This window comes from Pristiophorus japonicus, chromosome 1, assembly GCF_044704955.1.
Source record: "Pristiophorus japonicus isolate sPriJap1 chromosome 1, sPriJap1.hap1, whole genome shotgun sequence".
Classification (NCBI taxonomy): Eukaryota; Metazoa; Chordata; class Chondrichthyes; family Pristiophoridae; genus Pristiophorus; species Pristiophorus japonicus.
This window is the reverse complement of record NC_091977.1, coordinates 512,723,872-512,739,884: the sequence shown is the minus strand read 5'-3', so window position 1 is coordinate 512,739,884 and position 16,013 is coordinate 512,723,872. Positions and strand designations below refer to the sequence as shown.

At 42.9% G+C, this 16,013-nt stretch overlaps 1 protein-coding gene across 12 annotated transcripts in view; it reads right to left on the bottom strand.

Annotated features, from left to right (window-relative positions):
- The window catches only part of LOC139277362 (focal adhesion kinase 1), a 759,656-nt gene that overhangs the window by 143,984 nt on the left and 599,659 nt on the right, over positions 1–16,013 (bottom strand). For all 12 annotated transcript variants that reach the window (XM_070895775.1, XM_070895782.1, XM_070895811.1 and 9 more), the window contains 4 exons: positions 13,744–13,844; positions 12,282–12,397; positions 5,459–5,559; positions 3,679–3,768 (listed from right to left, as the gene is read on the bottom strand). In XM_070895775.1, coding sequence (XP_070751876.1) covers positions 3,679–3,768; positions 5,459–5,559; positions 12,282–12,397; positions 13,744–13,844 — 408 coding nt within the window. The remainder of the gene's footprint in view (positions 1–3,678; positions 3,769–5,458; positions 5,560–12,281; positions 12,398–13,743; positions 13,845–16,013) is intronic.

Genomic DNA, 16,013 nt, shown 5'->3' with positions numbered 1-16,013 from the left:
TTCCAAATGTCCTGCTACTGCTTCTTGAATAATGGACTCCAACATTTTCCCAACCACAGCTGTTATGCTAACTGGTCCATAGTTTCCTGCTTTTTGTCTGCCTCCTTTTTAAAATAAATCAAAGCCTTTCATTTTCTTAAAGACATCTATTGGGTCACCCTTAGCCTTCCCTGATGAACATATCCACTCAGTTCTGATATCACCCTTCTTTTTTAAACTTTCTACTGTGCCTCTTTATCTTTTTTATAATTTGGAGCTCAGAACGGCACACAGTACTCCAAGTGACGTCTAACCAAGGTTCGATACAAGTTTAACAGAACTCCTCTGCTTTTCAATTCTATCCCTGAACATATTAACCCCAGTGTTTGGTTTGCTTTTTTTAAATGACCTTATTAACCTGCATCGCTACTTTTAGTGATTTGTGTATCTGTACCTCTAGATCACTTTGTTCCTCTACTCCATTCAGACTATTAACATCTAAAAAAAAAGACTGAGAATTATATAGCGCCTTTCATGACCAGCGGACACCCCAAAGCGCTTTACAGGCAATGAAGCACTTTTGACGAGCAGTCATTGTTGTAATTTGGAAATGTGGCAGCCAACTTGTGCACAGAAAGCTCCCAACAAACAGCAATGTGATAATGACCAAATAATCTGTTTTTGTTAGGTTGTTTGAGGGATATATATTGGTCAGGACACTGGGGACATCTCCCTTGCTCTTCTTCGAAATAGTGCCATAGGATCTTATACATCAGCCTGAGGCAGCAGACGGGACCTCGGTTTAACGTCTCATCCGAAAGATGGCACGTCCGACAGTGCAGCACTCCCTCAGCAGTGTCAGCATAGGTTTTGTGTGCTTAAGTCCCTGGAGTGGGACTTGAACCCACAACCTTCTGACTCAGAGGTGTGTGTGCTACCCACTGAGCCACAGCTGACACTAAGCAGTATGTCGCCTCCTTATTCTTTGTTCCAAAAACACCATCTCGCACATACCTATATTGAATTTAATTTGCCAATTACTCGCTCACTCTGCAAGTTTATTAATGACTTCCTATATTTTATCGCATTCTTCCTTTATATTAATTACATCTCCCAATTTGGTGTCGTCCACAAATCTTGAAATTGTACTTCCCAATTCCCAGTCATAGAAAATAGGGGCAGGAGAAGGCCATTCGAGCCTGCACGACCATTCAATAAGATCATGGCTGATCATTCACCTCAGTATTCCTTTCCTGCTTTCTCTCCATACCCCTTGATCCCTTTAGCCGTAAGGGCCATATCTAACTCCCTCTTGAATATATCTAATGATCTGGCATCAACAACACTCTGCGGTAAAGAATTCCACAGGTTAACCACTCTGAGTGAAGAAGTTTCTCCTCATCGCAGTCTTAAATGGCTTACCCCTTATTCTTAGACTGTGACCCCTGGTTCTGGACTTGCCCAACATCGGGAACATTCTTCCTGCATCTAACCTGTCCAGTCCCGTCAGAATTTTATATGTTTCTATGAGATCCCCTCTCATTCTTCTAAACTCCAGTGAATACAGGTCCAGTCGATCCAGTCTCTCCTTATATGTCAGTCCTGCCATCCCAGGAATCATTCTGGTGAACCTTCGCTGCACTCCCTCAATAGCAAGAACGTCCTCCCTCAGATTAGGAGACCAAAACTGAACACAATATTCCAGGTGAGGCCTCACCAAGGCCCTGTACAACTGCAGTAAGACCTCCCTGCTCCTATACTCAAATCCCCTAGCTATGAAGGCCAACATACCATTTGCCTTCTTCACTGCCTGCTGTACCTGTATGCCAACTTTCAATGACTGATGAACCATGACACCCAGGTCTCATTGCACCTCCCCTTTTCCTAATCTGCCGCCATTCAGATAAAATTCTGCCTTCATGCGTTTTTGCCACCAAAGTGGATAACCTCACATTTATCCACATTATATTGCATCTGCCATGCATTTGCCCACTCACATAACCTGTCCAAGTCACCCTTGCAGCCTCTTAGCATCCTCCTCACAGCTCACACCAGCTTAGTGTCATCTGCAAACTTGGAGATATTGCACTTTACATTCAATTCCTTCATCTAAATCATTGATATATATTGTAAATAGCTAGGGTCCCAGCACTGAGCCCTGCGGCACCCCACTGGTTACTGCCTTCCATTCTGAAAAAGACCCATTTATCCCGACTAACTGCTTCCTGTCTGCCAACCAGTTCTCTATCCACGTCAATACATTATCCCCAATACCATGTGCTTTAATTTTGCACACCAATCTCTTGTGTGGGACCTTGTCAAAAGCCTTTTGAAAGTCCAAATACACCACATCTAGTGGTTCTCCCCTGTCCACTCTACTAGTTACATTCTCAAAAAATTCTAGAAGATTTGTCAAGCATGATTTCCCTTTCATAAATCCATGCTGACCTGATCCGATCACTGCTTTCCAAATGCGCTGCTATTTCATCCTTAATAATTGATTCCAACATTTTCCCCACTACTGATGTCAGGTTAACCGGTCTATAATTCCCCGTTTTCTCTCTCCCTTCTTTTTTTAAAAAGTGGTGTTACATTAGCTACCCTCCAGTCCATAGGAACTGATCGAGAGTCGATATACTGTTGGAACATAATCACTAATGCATCCACTATTTCTAGGGCCACTTCCTTAAGTACTCTGGGATGCTTCTATCAGGCCCTGGGGATTTATCGGCCTTCAATCCCATCAATTTCCCTGACACAATTTCCTGACTAAGAAGGATTTCCTTCAGTTCCTCCTTCTCATGAGACCTTCAGTCCCCTTGTATTTCCAGAAGATTATTTGTGTCTTCCTTAGTGAAGACAGAACCAAAGTATTTGTTCAACTGGTCTGCCATTTCTTTGTTCCCCATTATAAATTCACCTGAATCTGACTGCAAGGGACCTACATTTGTCTTCACTAATCTTTTTCTCTTCACATAGCTATAGAAACTTTTGTAGTCAGTTTTTATGCTCCCAGCAAGCTTCCTCTCATACTCTATTTTCCCCCCTCCTAATTAAACCCTTTGTCCTCTTCTGCTGAATTCTAAATTTCTCCTAGTCCTCAGGTTTGCTGCTTTTTCTGGACAATTTATATGCCTATTCCTTGGATTTAACACTATCCTTAAATTTCCCTTCTTAGCCACGGTTGAGCCACCTTCCCCGTTTTATTTTTACTCCAGACAGGGATATACAATTGTTGAAGTTCATCCATGTGATCTTTAAATGTTTGACATTGCCGATCCGCTGTCAACCCTTGAAGTATCATTCGCCAGTCTATCCTAGCCAATTCACGTCTCATACCATCGAAGTTACCTTTCCTTAAGTTCAGGACCCGAGTCTCTGAATTAACTGTGTCACTCTCCATCTTAATAAAGAATTCTACCATATTATGGTCACTCTTCCCCAAGGGGCCTCGCACAACAAGATTGCTAATTAGTCCTTTCTCATTACACATCACCCAGTCTAGGATGGCCAGCCCTCTAGTTGGTTCTTCGACATAGGGGAGAGGAGTTTAAAGGAGACTTGAAACAATGTTAAATTTCTGCAAAATCTGCTCTGTTGAATGTTTGTCCAAAGGCAGGAATGACAAATATCAGGATATAACTCAAGTTCATTTAAGACGAAGCCAAATGTACATGAATGGAGTCGAAGCAAACTTACCGAACATCCATACATCACTAGCTGAGGTAAACCGTCGGAAGTTGATTGATTCAGGAGCCATCCATTTGATGGGTAGTTTCCCTTTCGAGGCTGCCAAGAGAAGGCTAGAAGTTCACAAAATAATACCAAACTTCTGCATCGAACCCTGCTTACCGTCTGCACAAATTTGAAGTGGACTTTCAGAAAACAAGATCGAGTGATCCACTGGACAAACCATGTGCACAAAAAAAAAAACTGGCCCGAGTTTCCACTCGGGGCACAATCGGACGGCGCTGGATACTGCGCTGGTTTTGCCAAGGTGAAGTTACACTCAAATTGATGCTCAAACTCATTTGCAAAAGCCCAAACCTAAAATCTCCCATGAATCAGCGCAATCGAGAAGCATTATTGAACATAATTGATTGGTGACTGGAACATGGTCAATGGGGCCTCAAAATTGAAACTGAAAATGTGTTCAAGTAACTGCTGCAGTTGAAGAAACAGGCCAATCAATGATTTTAGTTGACTGCCGGTCACAGGTCTTGTGTACCAAGGGCAGATTCATTGGACTGAATTTGAACTCATTTAAAATGAATTTCAAGTTATCGCAGCATCAGCTTGAGAAAAAGACCCGAGTGAGGCTTCAATTAAATTCTGGTCACTGCATGTTGCAGATCATTAACGATTAATTAACGTGACCATGGGTGCCTGTGCACCCAAAATTCTTGGCGTAATGTGATGAACACCCCCACACGGGTGCAACTGGCGGAAACCTGCCATGCAGCCCTGGGAGTGCGGCCAATTTTGTGGGTGGGGACTGCTTTGGATGAATTGACTTTTGAACCAATGTAAAAGATTGTGAAAACTTAAAGTGGTTACGGGCATAACTCATTTAAATTTCGCAATTTTTTGCGTTATTTCAGTTGCACTGATATCTGGGTTGAAAACATGTGGAAGTTTAGGCCACTGCAGAACGATTTACTCTGAGAACCAGGAAAATTCTGGCCTTACATTTTCCAATCATATGTCATGATGCTGAAAAAACATGTTGCAGCAATAAAGTGGCTCAGGTGTTAGGAATAGCTTTATTACAGTGCTATTAATCTGTTACAGACTAACATAAGAACATAAGAAATAGGAGCAGGAGTCGGCCATTTGACCCTCGAGCGTGCTCCGCCATTCAATAAGATTATGGCTGATCTGATCTTGAACTCAACACCACTTCCCTGCCCACTCCCCATAACCCTTGAACTCCCTTATCGTTCAGAAATCTATCTATCTCCACCTTAAATATATTCAATGACCCAGCTCTCTGGGGCAGAGAATTCTGGGGCAGAGAACTAAGGCCCAGCTACTCATGTTGACCAGCTTTTTTTTGATATTCTGACAAATTTTTCTTCTTCAGGTTCCTCATGGCTTCAACATACTTATATTGTATTGTATTACTTATCAATACAATACAAAAAGGATTACAAATTACTATTATGTTAACAGCCAGGATTTAACAATACTACTCTACTCGCTGTTATATGCTTTGAGAGATGGGGACTGTATTCTATGCAAGATTTGTGTTGAAGTACTTCAATCAACTGTAAAAGAATTCTGCTGGACCAGCACTAAATCGGATCAATATTAAATCAGATAGGTTTTCAATTTGTTGTGTCAAAAATATAATCTTTTTCACAACACTTCGAATTTCAGAGGACTCACTGAGAGCACAAACTAGACAATCAAATATCAGAATGTTTTACACAGATTGTCTACCCAACTGTTAGAGTTTTGTTTTTACTCTGATCCCTACCTTTGTAGTAAGTGCTGTCTTCCATGTACCTCGATAAACCAAAGTCTCCTAATTTTACACAATCCAATGAGGATACCAATACATTTCTAGCAGCAATATCCCTGTAAGGAAAAAATAAGGAATTGATTAAAATGCTTTTATTGTTTCTCTGAATAGGAGATGCTGATTGGGTCAGATTAATCCTTTTCAATTTATTCAGGTGGAAAAGACCATTCATATGGCTGTTTTCATTGGATAATGATCTTTTTATGTTATCGGTATTACTTAAATATAAGTTTTTTTGTGTTTGTAAATTCTAGAGTGGAAGTAACACAGAAGTCAATATCCATTATCAAACTAAACACATAATTTGTTGAAGATGATACTGCAATAAAACACGAGGCAACGGCAGCATAGTGGTAATGTTACTGGACTAGTAATCCAGAGGCCGAGACTAATGATCCGGAGACAAGGATTCAAATTGCACCATGGCAGCTGGGGAGTTTAAATTCAGTTAATTAAATAAATCTGGAATAAAATAAGTTTCAGTAATGGTGACCATGGACTCAATTTTGGCCCAGTCTGTTTTTCGGCGCACTTACCGGAGTTGCGCCACTTTTCTCCGTTCTGAAGTGCGGCGAAAAATTTCCTTCCCACTTTGGCTGCTGTCCGGCCTCTTCCCTGTAGTCACGCAGTGTGGCCAGTCGAGTCCGGGGTGGAGCCAGCGTCCTGCGCTGAAAACTGTGCCGGGACATCTGCACATGCGCAGTGGAGTCCGGTGCCAATGTCCGTGTATGCGCAGTAGCGCTGAAAGTTGGTAATCGGCCATTTTTAAAGAGCTAGATATCTGCTTGAGTTTTGGTGTCAGGAATGCTGTGGAACGAAATTAACTGCTGAATTCAAGAAGCAGTGCCCTGTTTGTTAATCTCAGTGCTGCATGCCTGCAAAATTGCCAGAAGCAGTGCTGTATTTCTGAAAATCACTGTTGCGTGCAAAATAAGGACTGTGTGTTTGGAAAAATCACTGTGTCTAAGAGCTTTGGAAAAGTGCTGTGAGTGTCTCAAAGCAGCTACAGCAATACAGCAATGCAACAACCTGCACCAAGAACAAAGAATTTCTTGCATGACGAAATGGAGATACTAGTTAATATCATTGAGAACAGATGGCAGGAGCTGGATACCAGCAGAGGTCACACAAAAGTGCCACCCAAAGAAATGAAGCAACGCTGGAACCAAGCTGCAGTAGATTTCTGCGCATTGGTGAACACCAAGAGATCTGGAAGCCAGTGTAAAAAGAAATGGCAGGACCTTGGTCAAGTAGTTAGTGTAAGTAATATTTTCATTTATTCAATGCAATTGCAATTGTAAATATGACCAGCTGTATATGTCCCACCCAGTAGAAAGACATCCTATCTAAAAAGTTGCATTTTCATCTTTGCAGAGGAAATTGTCCCACAACAAAAGGGAAAGAAATCGAACAGGAGGAGGCCCGCCAAATCTGCACGCACCGACACCCTTGGAACAGAGGGTCGCTGCTTTGATGGGTCCTGCCTGGAGAAAAACAATCAGCACAAGCTGGGCCCACATGCGAGGGAGAGGGCAAGTCCTGAAAATTCATCGTGGCCCTTCAAATCAACCTGCTGCCTGGCCTGCTATTTTTGAGCCTACTCATGCCACCCATCCTGCCCCCCTCCTCTGCTGCTAACCATTTGACTGTTCTGTTATATTTTGCAGAACCTGATGCCAATCCTCAAGATCCAGAAGAACATTCAGACGCGAATGAGCTGGAGCACGATAACATCTTCCAAGCCAACCCTCCAGACCAACATGGGGGTGAGGGGGAGGGGATGGAGATGGATGAAGGCCACGCTGTTCTACTGAATCTTGAGGCGGTCACGTTAACGGAGTTGGCGTTGGCAGCCCCTTTCATGACTAGTGGTTTGAGTTCTGGTATGACATCCCATGGTTTCCTACCGTCCGAGGTTACAGGTCCCAGTGGTGGTGGGATGCGGCATGGAACACCCAGGGCCCCACTGTTTGAGCCCGCACTTCCCACTGGGATGCCGCGAGGCACTCCCATGGCGAGGAGAAGGGGAAATCGACCACGCTCTCCTGAGATGCAGGATGCAACAGATGTAGTTCAGATCATGGCATTGCGTGGGGAGAGCACTGACCTTACCCGATCACTCCTGGACACCATCAGTGGGGTGAGTGATGAGGTAGCAGGACTGTCGGGAGAAGTAACAGTAATGGCACGGGAAATGGGAACTATGTCCAGGAACATCAGTGAGGGAATAGTATCCATGAGGGAGGGGATGTCAGAGGTAGTGGAAAGGACGACAGTGGCCATGAGGGAGGGAATGTCAGAGGCAGTGGAAAGGACGACACTGGCAAAGGCACAGGCCATCATGGGGGGAATGCTTCAGTCCGCTGAGACACTGTCAGGGTGCATGAGGGAGGACATGTGTGAGTTAGCTGCTGCAATAAGGGAACAGACCCAGACCATTCAACTGCCACTCCCACGGCAATCCCCACGCCAGCCTCTGAAGAGACCCAAGCTGGGCCCCCCACATTAACACCTGATCCCCGCCCCACTCCCCGCCACCAACCACCCATAAAGAAGTGCACATTCACCAAGATGTTAGAGGGAATAAGCTTGATACCAAGCTCAAAAACACTGCACCACTGCCTGCGGGTAGGGGTGGTGGACAGTCCAAGACCAAGCGCGGCAGGCGGTGTTACACTAAGGGGGATGAAAGATGGGTGCAGCCTTTCTTTGTTGCTGTTGTTGTTGATGTTACTGTTTCCAAATTGAAAGTTTTTTGTAAGTTATGTAAATTTACAACTTTATAAGTGATCTTAAAGTTTTTAAGTGATCTTAAAGAGTCATATTGAAGTAAAGTTTGATACAAAAATAATTTTATTACACTAAAGTTAAGTAGATTGTAAACTTTTGAATGAAATATATTTGACATTAAAACTGAATCATGTTCCATTAACACAACACAACATTTAGGAAAAGCTCCAAAATATAAACATGTCCACGCGGAATAGTTGACGCTGAGCCCTCGGGCATCAGTAAAGCATTCATGTATGAGCTGCCGGTGCAAGGCTTGAGCAATCGTTAAAGGAGCACGATGGTCCGCCCTCCTCCGCCGTCGTGCTCCGGCCCTTGCATGGTTTCCTCATCCTCTTCATCATCCTCCTCCTCCTGCTCTTCACCTGCAGATTCCAAATCATTATCATCAGCCACTCTCACCGCAGGTGGGTCTTCTTCCACTATCAGCTGCTGCTGCCTCATGATGGCCAAGTTATGCAGCATGCAGCACACAACAGTGAACTGACCAACAATCTCAGGGGAGTATTGCAAGTAGCCTCCCGGAATGGTCCAGGCATCGGAAAGGCTGTTTCAAGATGTCAATGGTCCTCTCTATGATGCTGCGCGTCGCAATGTGTGCCATATTGTATTGATGGTCAGCTTCCGTCCGGGTTATGCGTCGGGGCGTCACGAGCCAAGTGGCGAAGCCGTACCCTTTGTCTCCCAGAAGCCAGCTCTGCCCTTCTGGCTGCTGCTCAAACATGTCAGATGTAACGCTGTCGCGTAGAATGAACGCATCATGGGTGCTGCCAGGGTATCTTGCATCGACTGACATGATGCGATGCATGTTGTCACACATGAGCTGCACATTCACGGAGTGGAAGCCTTTTTTATTCCTGAACAGCTCGGCATCCTCCAAAAGTGCTCGCAGGACGATGTGGGTACAATCAATGCAGCCCTGTACCTTTGGGAAGCCAGCAATGCTTGAGAACCCCACAGCCCTGTCATGAATTGCTTGGGCGGTCATTGGGAACTTGGTGATGTCATTCCTCCGCGCATACAGTGCAGCCGTGACCTGGTGAATGGAGACATGTGTTGCATGTTGAGAGATGGTGCACACATCTCCAGTTGTAGCTTGAAACGATCCGGAGGCACAGAAGGAAAGCGCAGCTGTAACCTTCACTTCAACTGAAAGCAGTCTACCTGCCGCTTCTCAGCTGTAGGTCTGGACTCAGCAACTCACAGATCTCACGGACAACTTCGCTGCGGAAACACAGCCTCTGACACAATCTGCATCACTGAGGTTCAGATATGAACGTCTGACTCGAAATTGCCGAGGTGGGTAAGGCCTCCTGCCCAGCAGCCTACAGGCTCTCATGTTCCTGATGCAATGAGCTCTAATCAATTGTCTCCTACGTAGCACAATGATGCAGAACGCTCGCAAAATTTTGGCATTGACAGTATTGCCCCCATACTTAGTTAAACTTTCAAAGGTGGTCAAAACGGCAGGAAAGCAGGCAGCACAGATTTGCAGTTCTCTCTCTCCTGCCAAGGTCTGTATGGATGGACCGCACCCCAAAGGTCTTTTGACCTCTCCTCTCCCTCTCCCCCTCGAGTCTTGTGATCTCTTTCTCCCTCCTCCACCCCCCTTTTGAGTCGTGACACCTCTCTCTTCCCCCCCTTGAGTCTTGTGACCTCTGTCCTTCTCGCCACACCGCCACCACCACCGCCCTCCCCACCCATCCCAAGCCTCTCCATTTGCTTGCTGCAGCCGCTCTGTGGACCCCAATGTCAGCCAGTTGAATCGCTCCTGCCCCTAGCCCAAGCCGAGTGGCCTCCCGCACCGGCCAGCCCATTGCCTTCCCAGGCCGAGTTTTAAGATGAAGGTGGGACTTACTTCAATTTTTTATTTGTTATTGAATTCTTAGAACTTTTTGTTTCCAAGGTTTGGTGGTTTGTAAGGCTTGGTGCTTTTTAGGTGCAGGTCCTCTCCCTTCCCTTCCCGCCCCACCCCTATCCCTATCCCAGGCCGAATGGCCTCCGATGTACCTACCTGCACCGATTTCTTTAACTCTCTGCAAGGGTTTTCTGAAGTGGCAACATACGCTGGCCGAAGTAGATTTGGAGTAACTATTAACTGGCCAAAGTTGCCTAAATGGGCAGAATTGGCGTAGGTAGCTGGTAACGTGCCCTTTTGAGAAAAAAAAACGAAACTAAAAAAATCGGAACTGACTCAGTTACACTGGTGCAAATTGATTAGGGAAAATGGAGATTTTTAAGTTACACCAGAAAAACCAAGTTACTCGAAAAAAAAAACGGAGCAACTCCTGGCCAAAATTGAGCCCCATGTAACTACCGGATTGGCATAAAAACCCATCTGGTTCACTAATGTCCTTTAGGGAAGGAAATCTGCCATTCTTATCCTGTCTGGCTTATATATGATTCCAGAACTACAGCAATGTGGTTGATTCTTAACTGCCCTCTGAAATGGCCTAGCAGGGCAATTAGGGATGGGCAATAAATGCTGGCCTTGCCAACGAGGCCCACATCCAGTGAATGAATTAAAAAAAAATAATAATGAGGACATTTTTAACACAAGCCTCAGTCCCAGGAATATACTTTTGATTGCTGCCTTTACTGCTGTCCTTCTACTCACAAACCACTAATCCCACAGGCCATGAGCACCAGATTCTATCTCCTATTTTTGTGATTGGTCCAGCTTATTCCCTTGTATCTGTGACTAGTGTAATTGTCTACCAACTGTATCAAGTGACATTTCCTCACACATCACTCAAGATAAGCCATTGGTAATGTTATTTACAATGAATTACATACCAGAAAAATACAATGCTTGATTGGGTCATATAGGAAATTGGTTATAATGCATCTGTTTCTGTATTTTAAGGAGAAATTCCTCCCATTAGCAGACTACTGCTATGTAGAAATTATTTAATGTACCTCAGCGAGCTCCTTGCAATACCAGCTCTGTATTTTAGTGATTAGAAGAATTCTCAGAAAAGGTACTTTTAATTTTTTAAAAACTTGTCCTTAACATTCTATCGTGAATAATGACTAAAACAAACCAGAGCACAATATAACACAATCTGACAGCCCCTTTCCAATCACTAAACATACCAAACTGTATGCTACCATGTAATAAAGTTTAAAAAAAGCTACAACAGTTAGTTATACTCCAGATAACCCTATTCCTACTATAAAGATCAGAAGCACTGCTATCCAGCTAATCAGTGAAAGGCAAATGGCACTGAAGCATCGATAGTGAATAAATCAGTAACTTTACAGCACAATTTAAAATAAGTGACAGAGTGACCTCGGTCAGAAGGGTAGCTTCTTTGGATTCTTGGTAACTCCGGTAATTTCCACCCCAATTAAGGTGTTTAGACTTTACTTTCTGCTACAGCTTGCTCACAACAATTCTTTGTGCATTTTTATGCTGTACACTTAATTAAGGCAACTTGTAGCCAAGAGGCAGAGATGAACTTGTTTCTGTCATTCATCTGTTATCCAGCAGGTGGCACTCATTTAGCACTGTTTCCAAAAGGTGATTTATTTTCTTTCAGACATAGGGATTGGATGAATGGTATTAGGTTACATTTTGGTTATTATTTTCTTCCTATTTAGGATCTCCTGTACCTTTTTAATAGGAAGGATAAGCAAACGGAAGTGTAAGCAGGCCTTGATCAATGCTGCTGAAGATCAAATAAAGTGTGCAACATTAAAAATACAGGGTGGATCACCCAATGATCTCTGCTAGTAGGGAAGCACTTAACTTATACTAAGCGCCTCAAATAGAAAGAAATGTCTGAGATTGGGAACATGCCATGTAATTTACAGTATGGTATGTGGCACTTATTCCAAACGACCAGAGTTTAGTGGCACTTTGTTTCCAGTTCAAACACCATTTTATGCACTTTTATTAGTTAGTAAATGGTCAACATGCAGTGAGTTAGGTTCCATCCAAATCAACATACTTTTGAACAAATGGACTAAACTGTATATTACTCACCGATGTACAAATCTCTTACTCTCCAAGTAAGAGAGCGCTGTGCTGAGCTGGTAAGCATACAGAATTAAGGAGGCCAAGTCCAAGTTGTATTTTCTTACTTGTAAAAACGACCGCAACTGAGTGACAAAAAATACCGATTCAAAACATTAAAATAACAAGTCATTTTCCATTTAAAAAGCTGTTCTAAAAGTATTTTTCTTTTGACACAGGCTAGGCACAAACATATTATAAATGCATCATATTGTAAACCTTCTGGCAAATCGCTTCTTAGCATTTTTTGGGCACTTAATTTTACAGTGAGCTTAAACAATTATAGTCTGCCTCTCATTTCGTTATGGTTTATGTCATTATTCAATTTGTGTAAGTGCCTTTAAAATCTGGAAGCAGCTTGCAAATTAAATGACTAAACATGAGTCTGAAGAAAAAGTGAATTTTAAAATTATACAAATCACTGGTTAAGCCACAGTTAGAATATAGTGTATCCAATTTTGGAAGCCTTCCTTTTGGAAGGATGTGATGGCCATGGAGTGGATGCAGAAAAAATTCACTAAGATAATGCAAGGATGAGATGCTTTAGATTTGAGAGACTATAGAAACTGTGGTCTTTTCATGAGAACAAAGGCGGTTAAGAGGCGATCTAATAGAAGTGTTCAAAATCTTTTCAGATTTTGTTAATTGTTAAAAGCAAATTGTGAAAACCATTTCCATTCATCGGAGTCAGTAAATAGAGGGCATGAATTTAAGCTCGCCACCAAATGAACGAAGGGAAAAGTTATTTTATTTTTTACACAGATGGTTGTTAGGACACAGTGTCCTACCAGAAACGATGGTAGATAAACATTTGAATTATTTAATACCGTGTGCATCATCAATAAACCGCCTTTGTGGCATCTTATTAAACGGCATTCGAAAATATATGTACACAGCATCCACTGAATTTCCTTCATCAAAAACACTTCATTAATTCTTCAAGAACTCTATTAAATTTGTCAGTCATACCTTGCTTTTTATAAATGCACATTGGCAACTCTGAACTAACCCATGTCATTCTAACTGAAATTATGTTTTTAAAAAACACAAAGAGACTCTTTCATAGTACAGGCTGAACCTCCCTTATCCAGAATTCCCTTATCCGGAACCATTCCCGGCCACCGGGTGGCGCATGCGCAGAACTCCAACATGAACAAATTGAAGTCCTTCCTCGCTGCCGACTCCTGCAATCACTGGCCTGATCCCACGACCCACCCCCCCATGATCTCTCTGCCACACTCCCAGCCCTAAGCCAGCCAGCCCCGATATCCTCTTGCTCAGTACCTGTACCATCCAATTTAACGTGACCACCCCTCGTCCAGAAAAATCCCTTATCCAGAACAGGCCAGGTCACGAGGGTTCCGGATAAGGGATGTTCAACCCTGTATTCACATGTTCCCAATTACATTGACCTCGGTACACACAATCATACCTCTCCAAAGGTACACAGTTCCATAATTATCCAGACCGGATTTTCTGTAATGACACCAATCAGCTTCACTATATGAGGATGGTCAAACTGCCGCATCGTCACTTTGAAGAAAGGAAACAAGTATTTGTTAATCTTTAGTGAAGACATATTTTATTAGCTAAAGAAGAGAGAAAGGGCAAAACTATAGTCGGAACAGGAGTAGGCCATTCAGCCCCTCGAGCTTGTTGTGTCATTCGATTAGATTAGAGCTGATCTGTATCCCAACCCCATTTACCCGTCTTTGCTCTAAATCCCCTTGAAACCCTTACCCAACAAAAATCTATCGATCTCTGCATTGAAAGATTCAATTGATTCAACATCCATAACCTTTTCAGGGAGAGTTCCAGAACTCCAGTACCCCTTTACATGAAGAAGTGCTTCCTGATTTCACCTCAAGAAAGTGACTAAAAATTAACCAGTTAAAGTCTGTATTAGTAAGTGGAGCTCCACAAATACTGCTGTGTGCAGTGGTAGAACATCATGAGTTTGTCTCATTATCAATTTCTATATTCAGCTGAGCCATCAGAAAAATGTACTAGAAGCCAGCCATTTCCCTAAAAAAATTGCAGGGAAAAACCAGCATTCAAATGATCCTACTGTATGCCTGATCAGAGATTTCAAAATTTAGCCAAAAACATGAAGCGGACCCCTGCATGAATAGCATACCAAATTTCAAAATGTGAGAATAATTAAATGCATATGCAAACAGCAATGCAATCCTAAAGCCTTAAAATTTATTTGAACATTCAGACAGCCAGTTAACCTTTTCAGTCCACAAAGTTGGCTCAACTAGGAGAAATTTATTTGATGGCTAAAAAAAAATTCTAAGCAATTTTTTTGTGTAAACAATCATTAGCAGCTGGAGTCAAAACAAAATTCCTGTGATGTGACACCATCCTTGCCATAGTATCAACACATCGCTGCAAGGATTGACGGTGTAAAACCTGATTTAAGAATTATGAAGTTACAACTGTTGGTGTAACTGTGCCTAAAATATAGGACAATACTCTAACTGCCCAGTGGCATGAAGTAGTTGAACACAGGTTTGAATGCCAAATAGAAGGTGCAGTTTCTTCCAATGGGGACAGTGGGTGAAACTGGACCACCTGGGCGAAACCGCTCCCCTTCCAGTAGTAAGACAAAGACAAGTTTGCAGTGGAAGTCTGGGGAAAGGTATTTTCAACAGTAAGAAATTAAATATTTGTTTTCTTTATCAAACTGCATTAATTATAGCATATATGGGGAGATAAAACCCAAAGATGTTTTATAAATACATAAAGAGCAAGAAGATAACTAAGGAATGAGTAGGGCCGATTAGAAACCAAAAAGATAACCCATGTGTGCAGGTGGAAGACGTGGGCATGGTTCTTAATGAATACTTTGCGTCTGTCTTCACACTGCTGTGCCTGTATTATAGACCACCAAACAGTGGGAGGGAGATGGAAGAGCAAATACGTAGGCAAATTTTTGTGAAGTCCAAAAATCATAGGGCAGTAATAGTAGGGGATTTCAACTATCCTAATATTGATTGAGACAAATATAGTGTGAAGAGTATAGAGGGTGTGGAATTCCTAAAATGCATTTGAGAACTTTTTTTAATCAGTATGTATCATCATCATAGGCAGTCCCTTGAAATCGAAGAAGACTTGCTTCCACTCTAAAAATGAGTTCTCAGGTGAGTGTACAGTCCAATACGGGAATTACAGTCTCTGTCACAGGTGGGACAGACAGTGATTGAAGGAAAGGGTGGGTGGGGAGTCTGGTTTGCCGCACGCTCTTTCCGCTGCCTGCGCTTGTTTTCTGCATGCTCTCGGCGACGAGACTCGAGGTGCTCAGCGCCCTCCCAGATGCTAGGGAACCAAGGGTCTAGTGGGCAAGAGGAATTAAAGGAAATGATTATCAGTAAGAAAATAGTGCGGGAGAAACTAATGGGATTGAAGGTAGATAAATCCCCAGGGCCTGATGATCTGCATCCCAGAGTACTAAAAGAGGTAGCCATGGAAATAGTAGATGCATTGGTTGTCATCTTCCAAAATTCTATAGATTATGGAACAGTTCCTGCAGATTGGAGGGTGGCAAATGTAACCCCACTATTTAAAAAAGGAGGGAGAGAGAAAACAGGGAACTACAGACCGGTTAGCCTGACATCAGTAGTAGGGAAAATGCTGGAGTCTAAAGGATGTGATAACGGCACACTTAGATAATATCAACGGGATTAAACAAAGTCAACA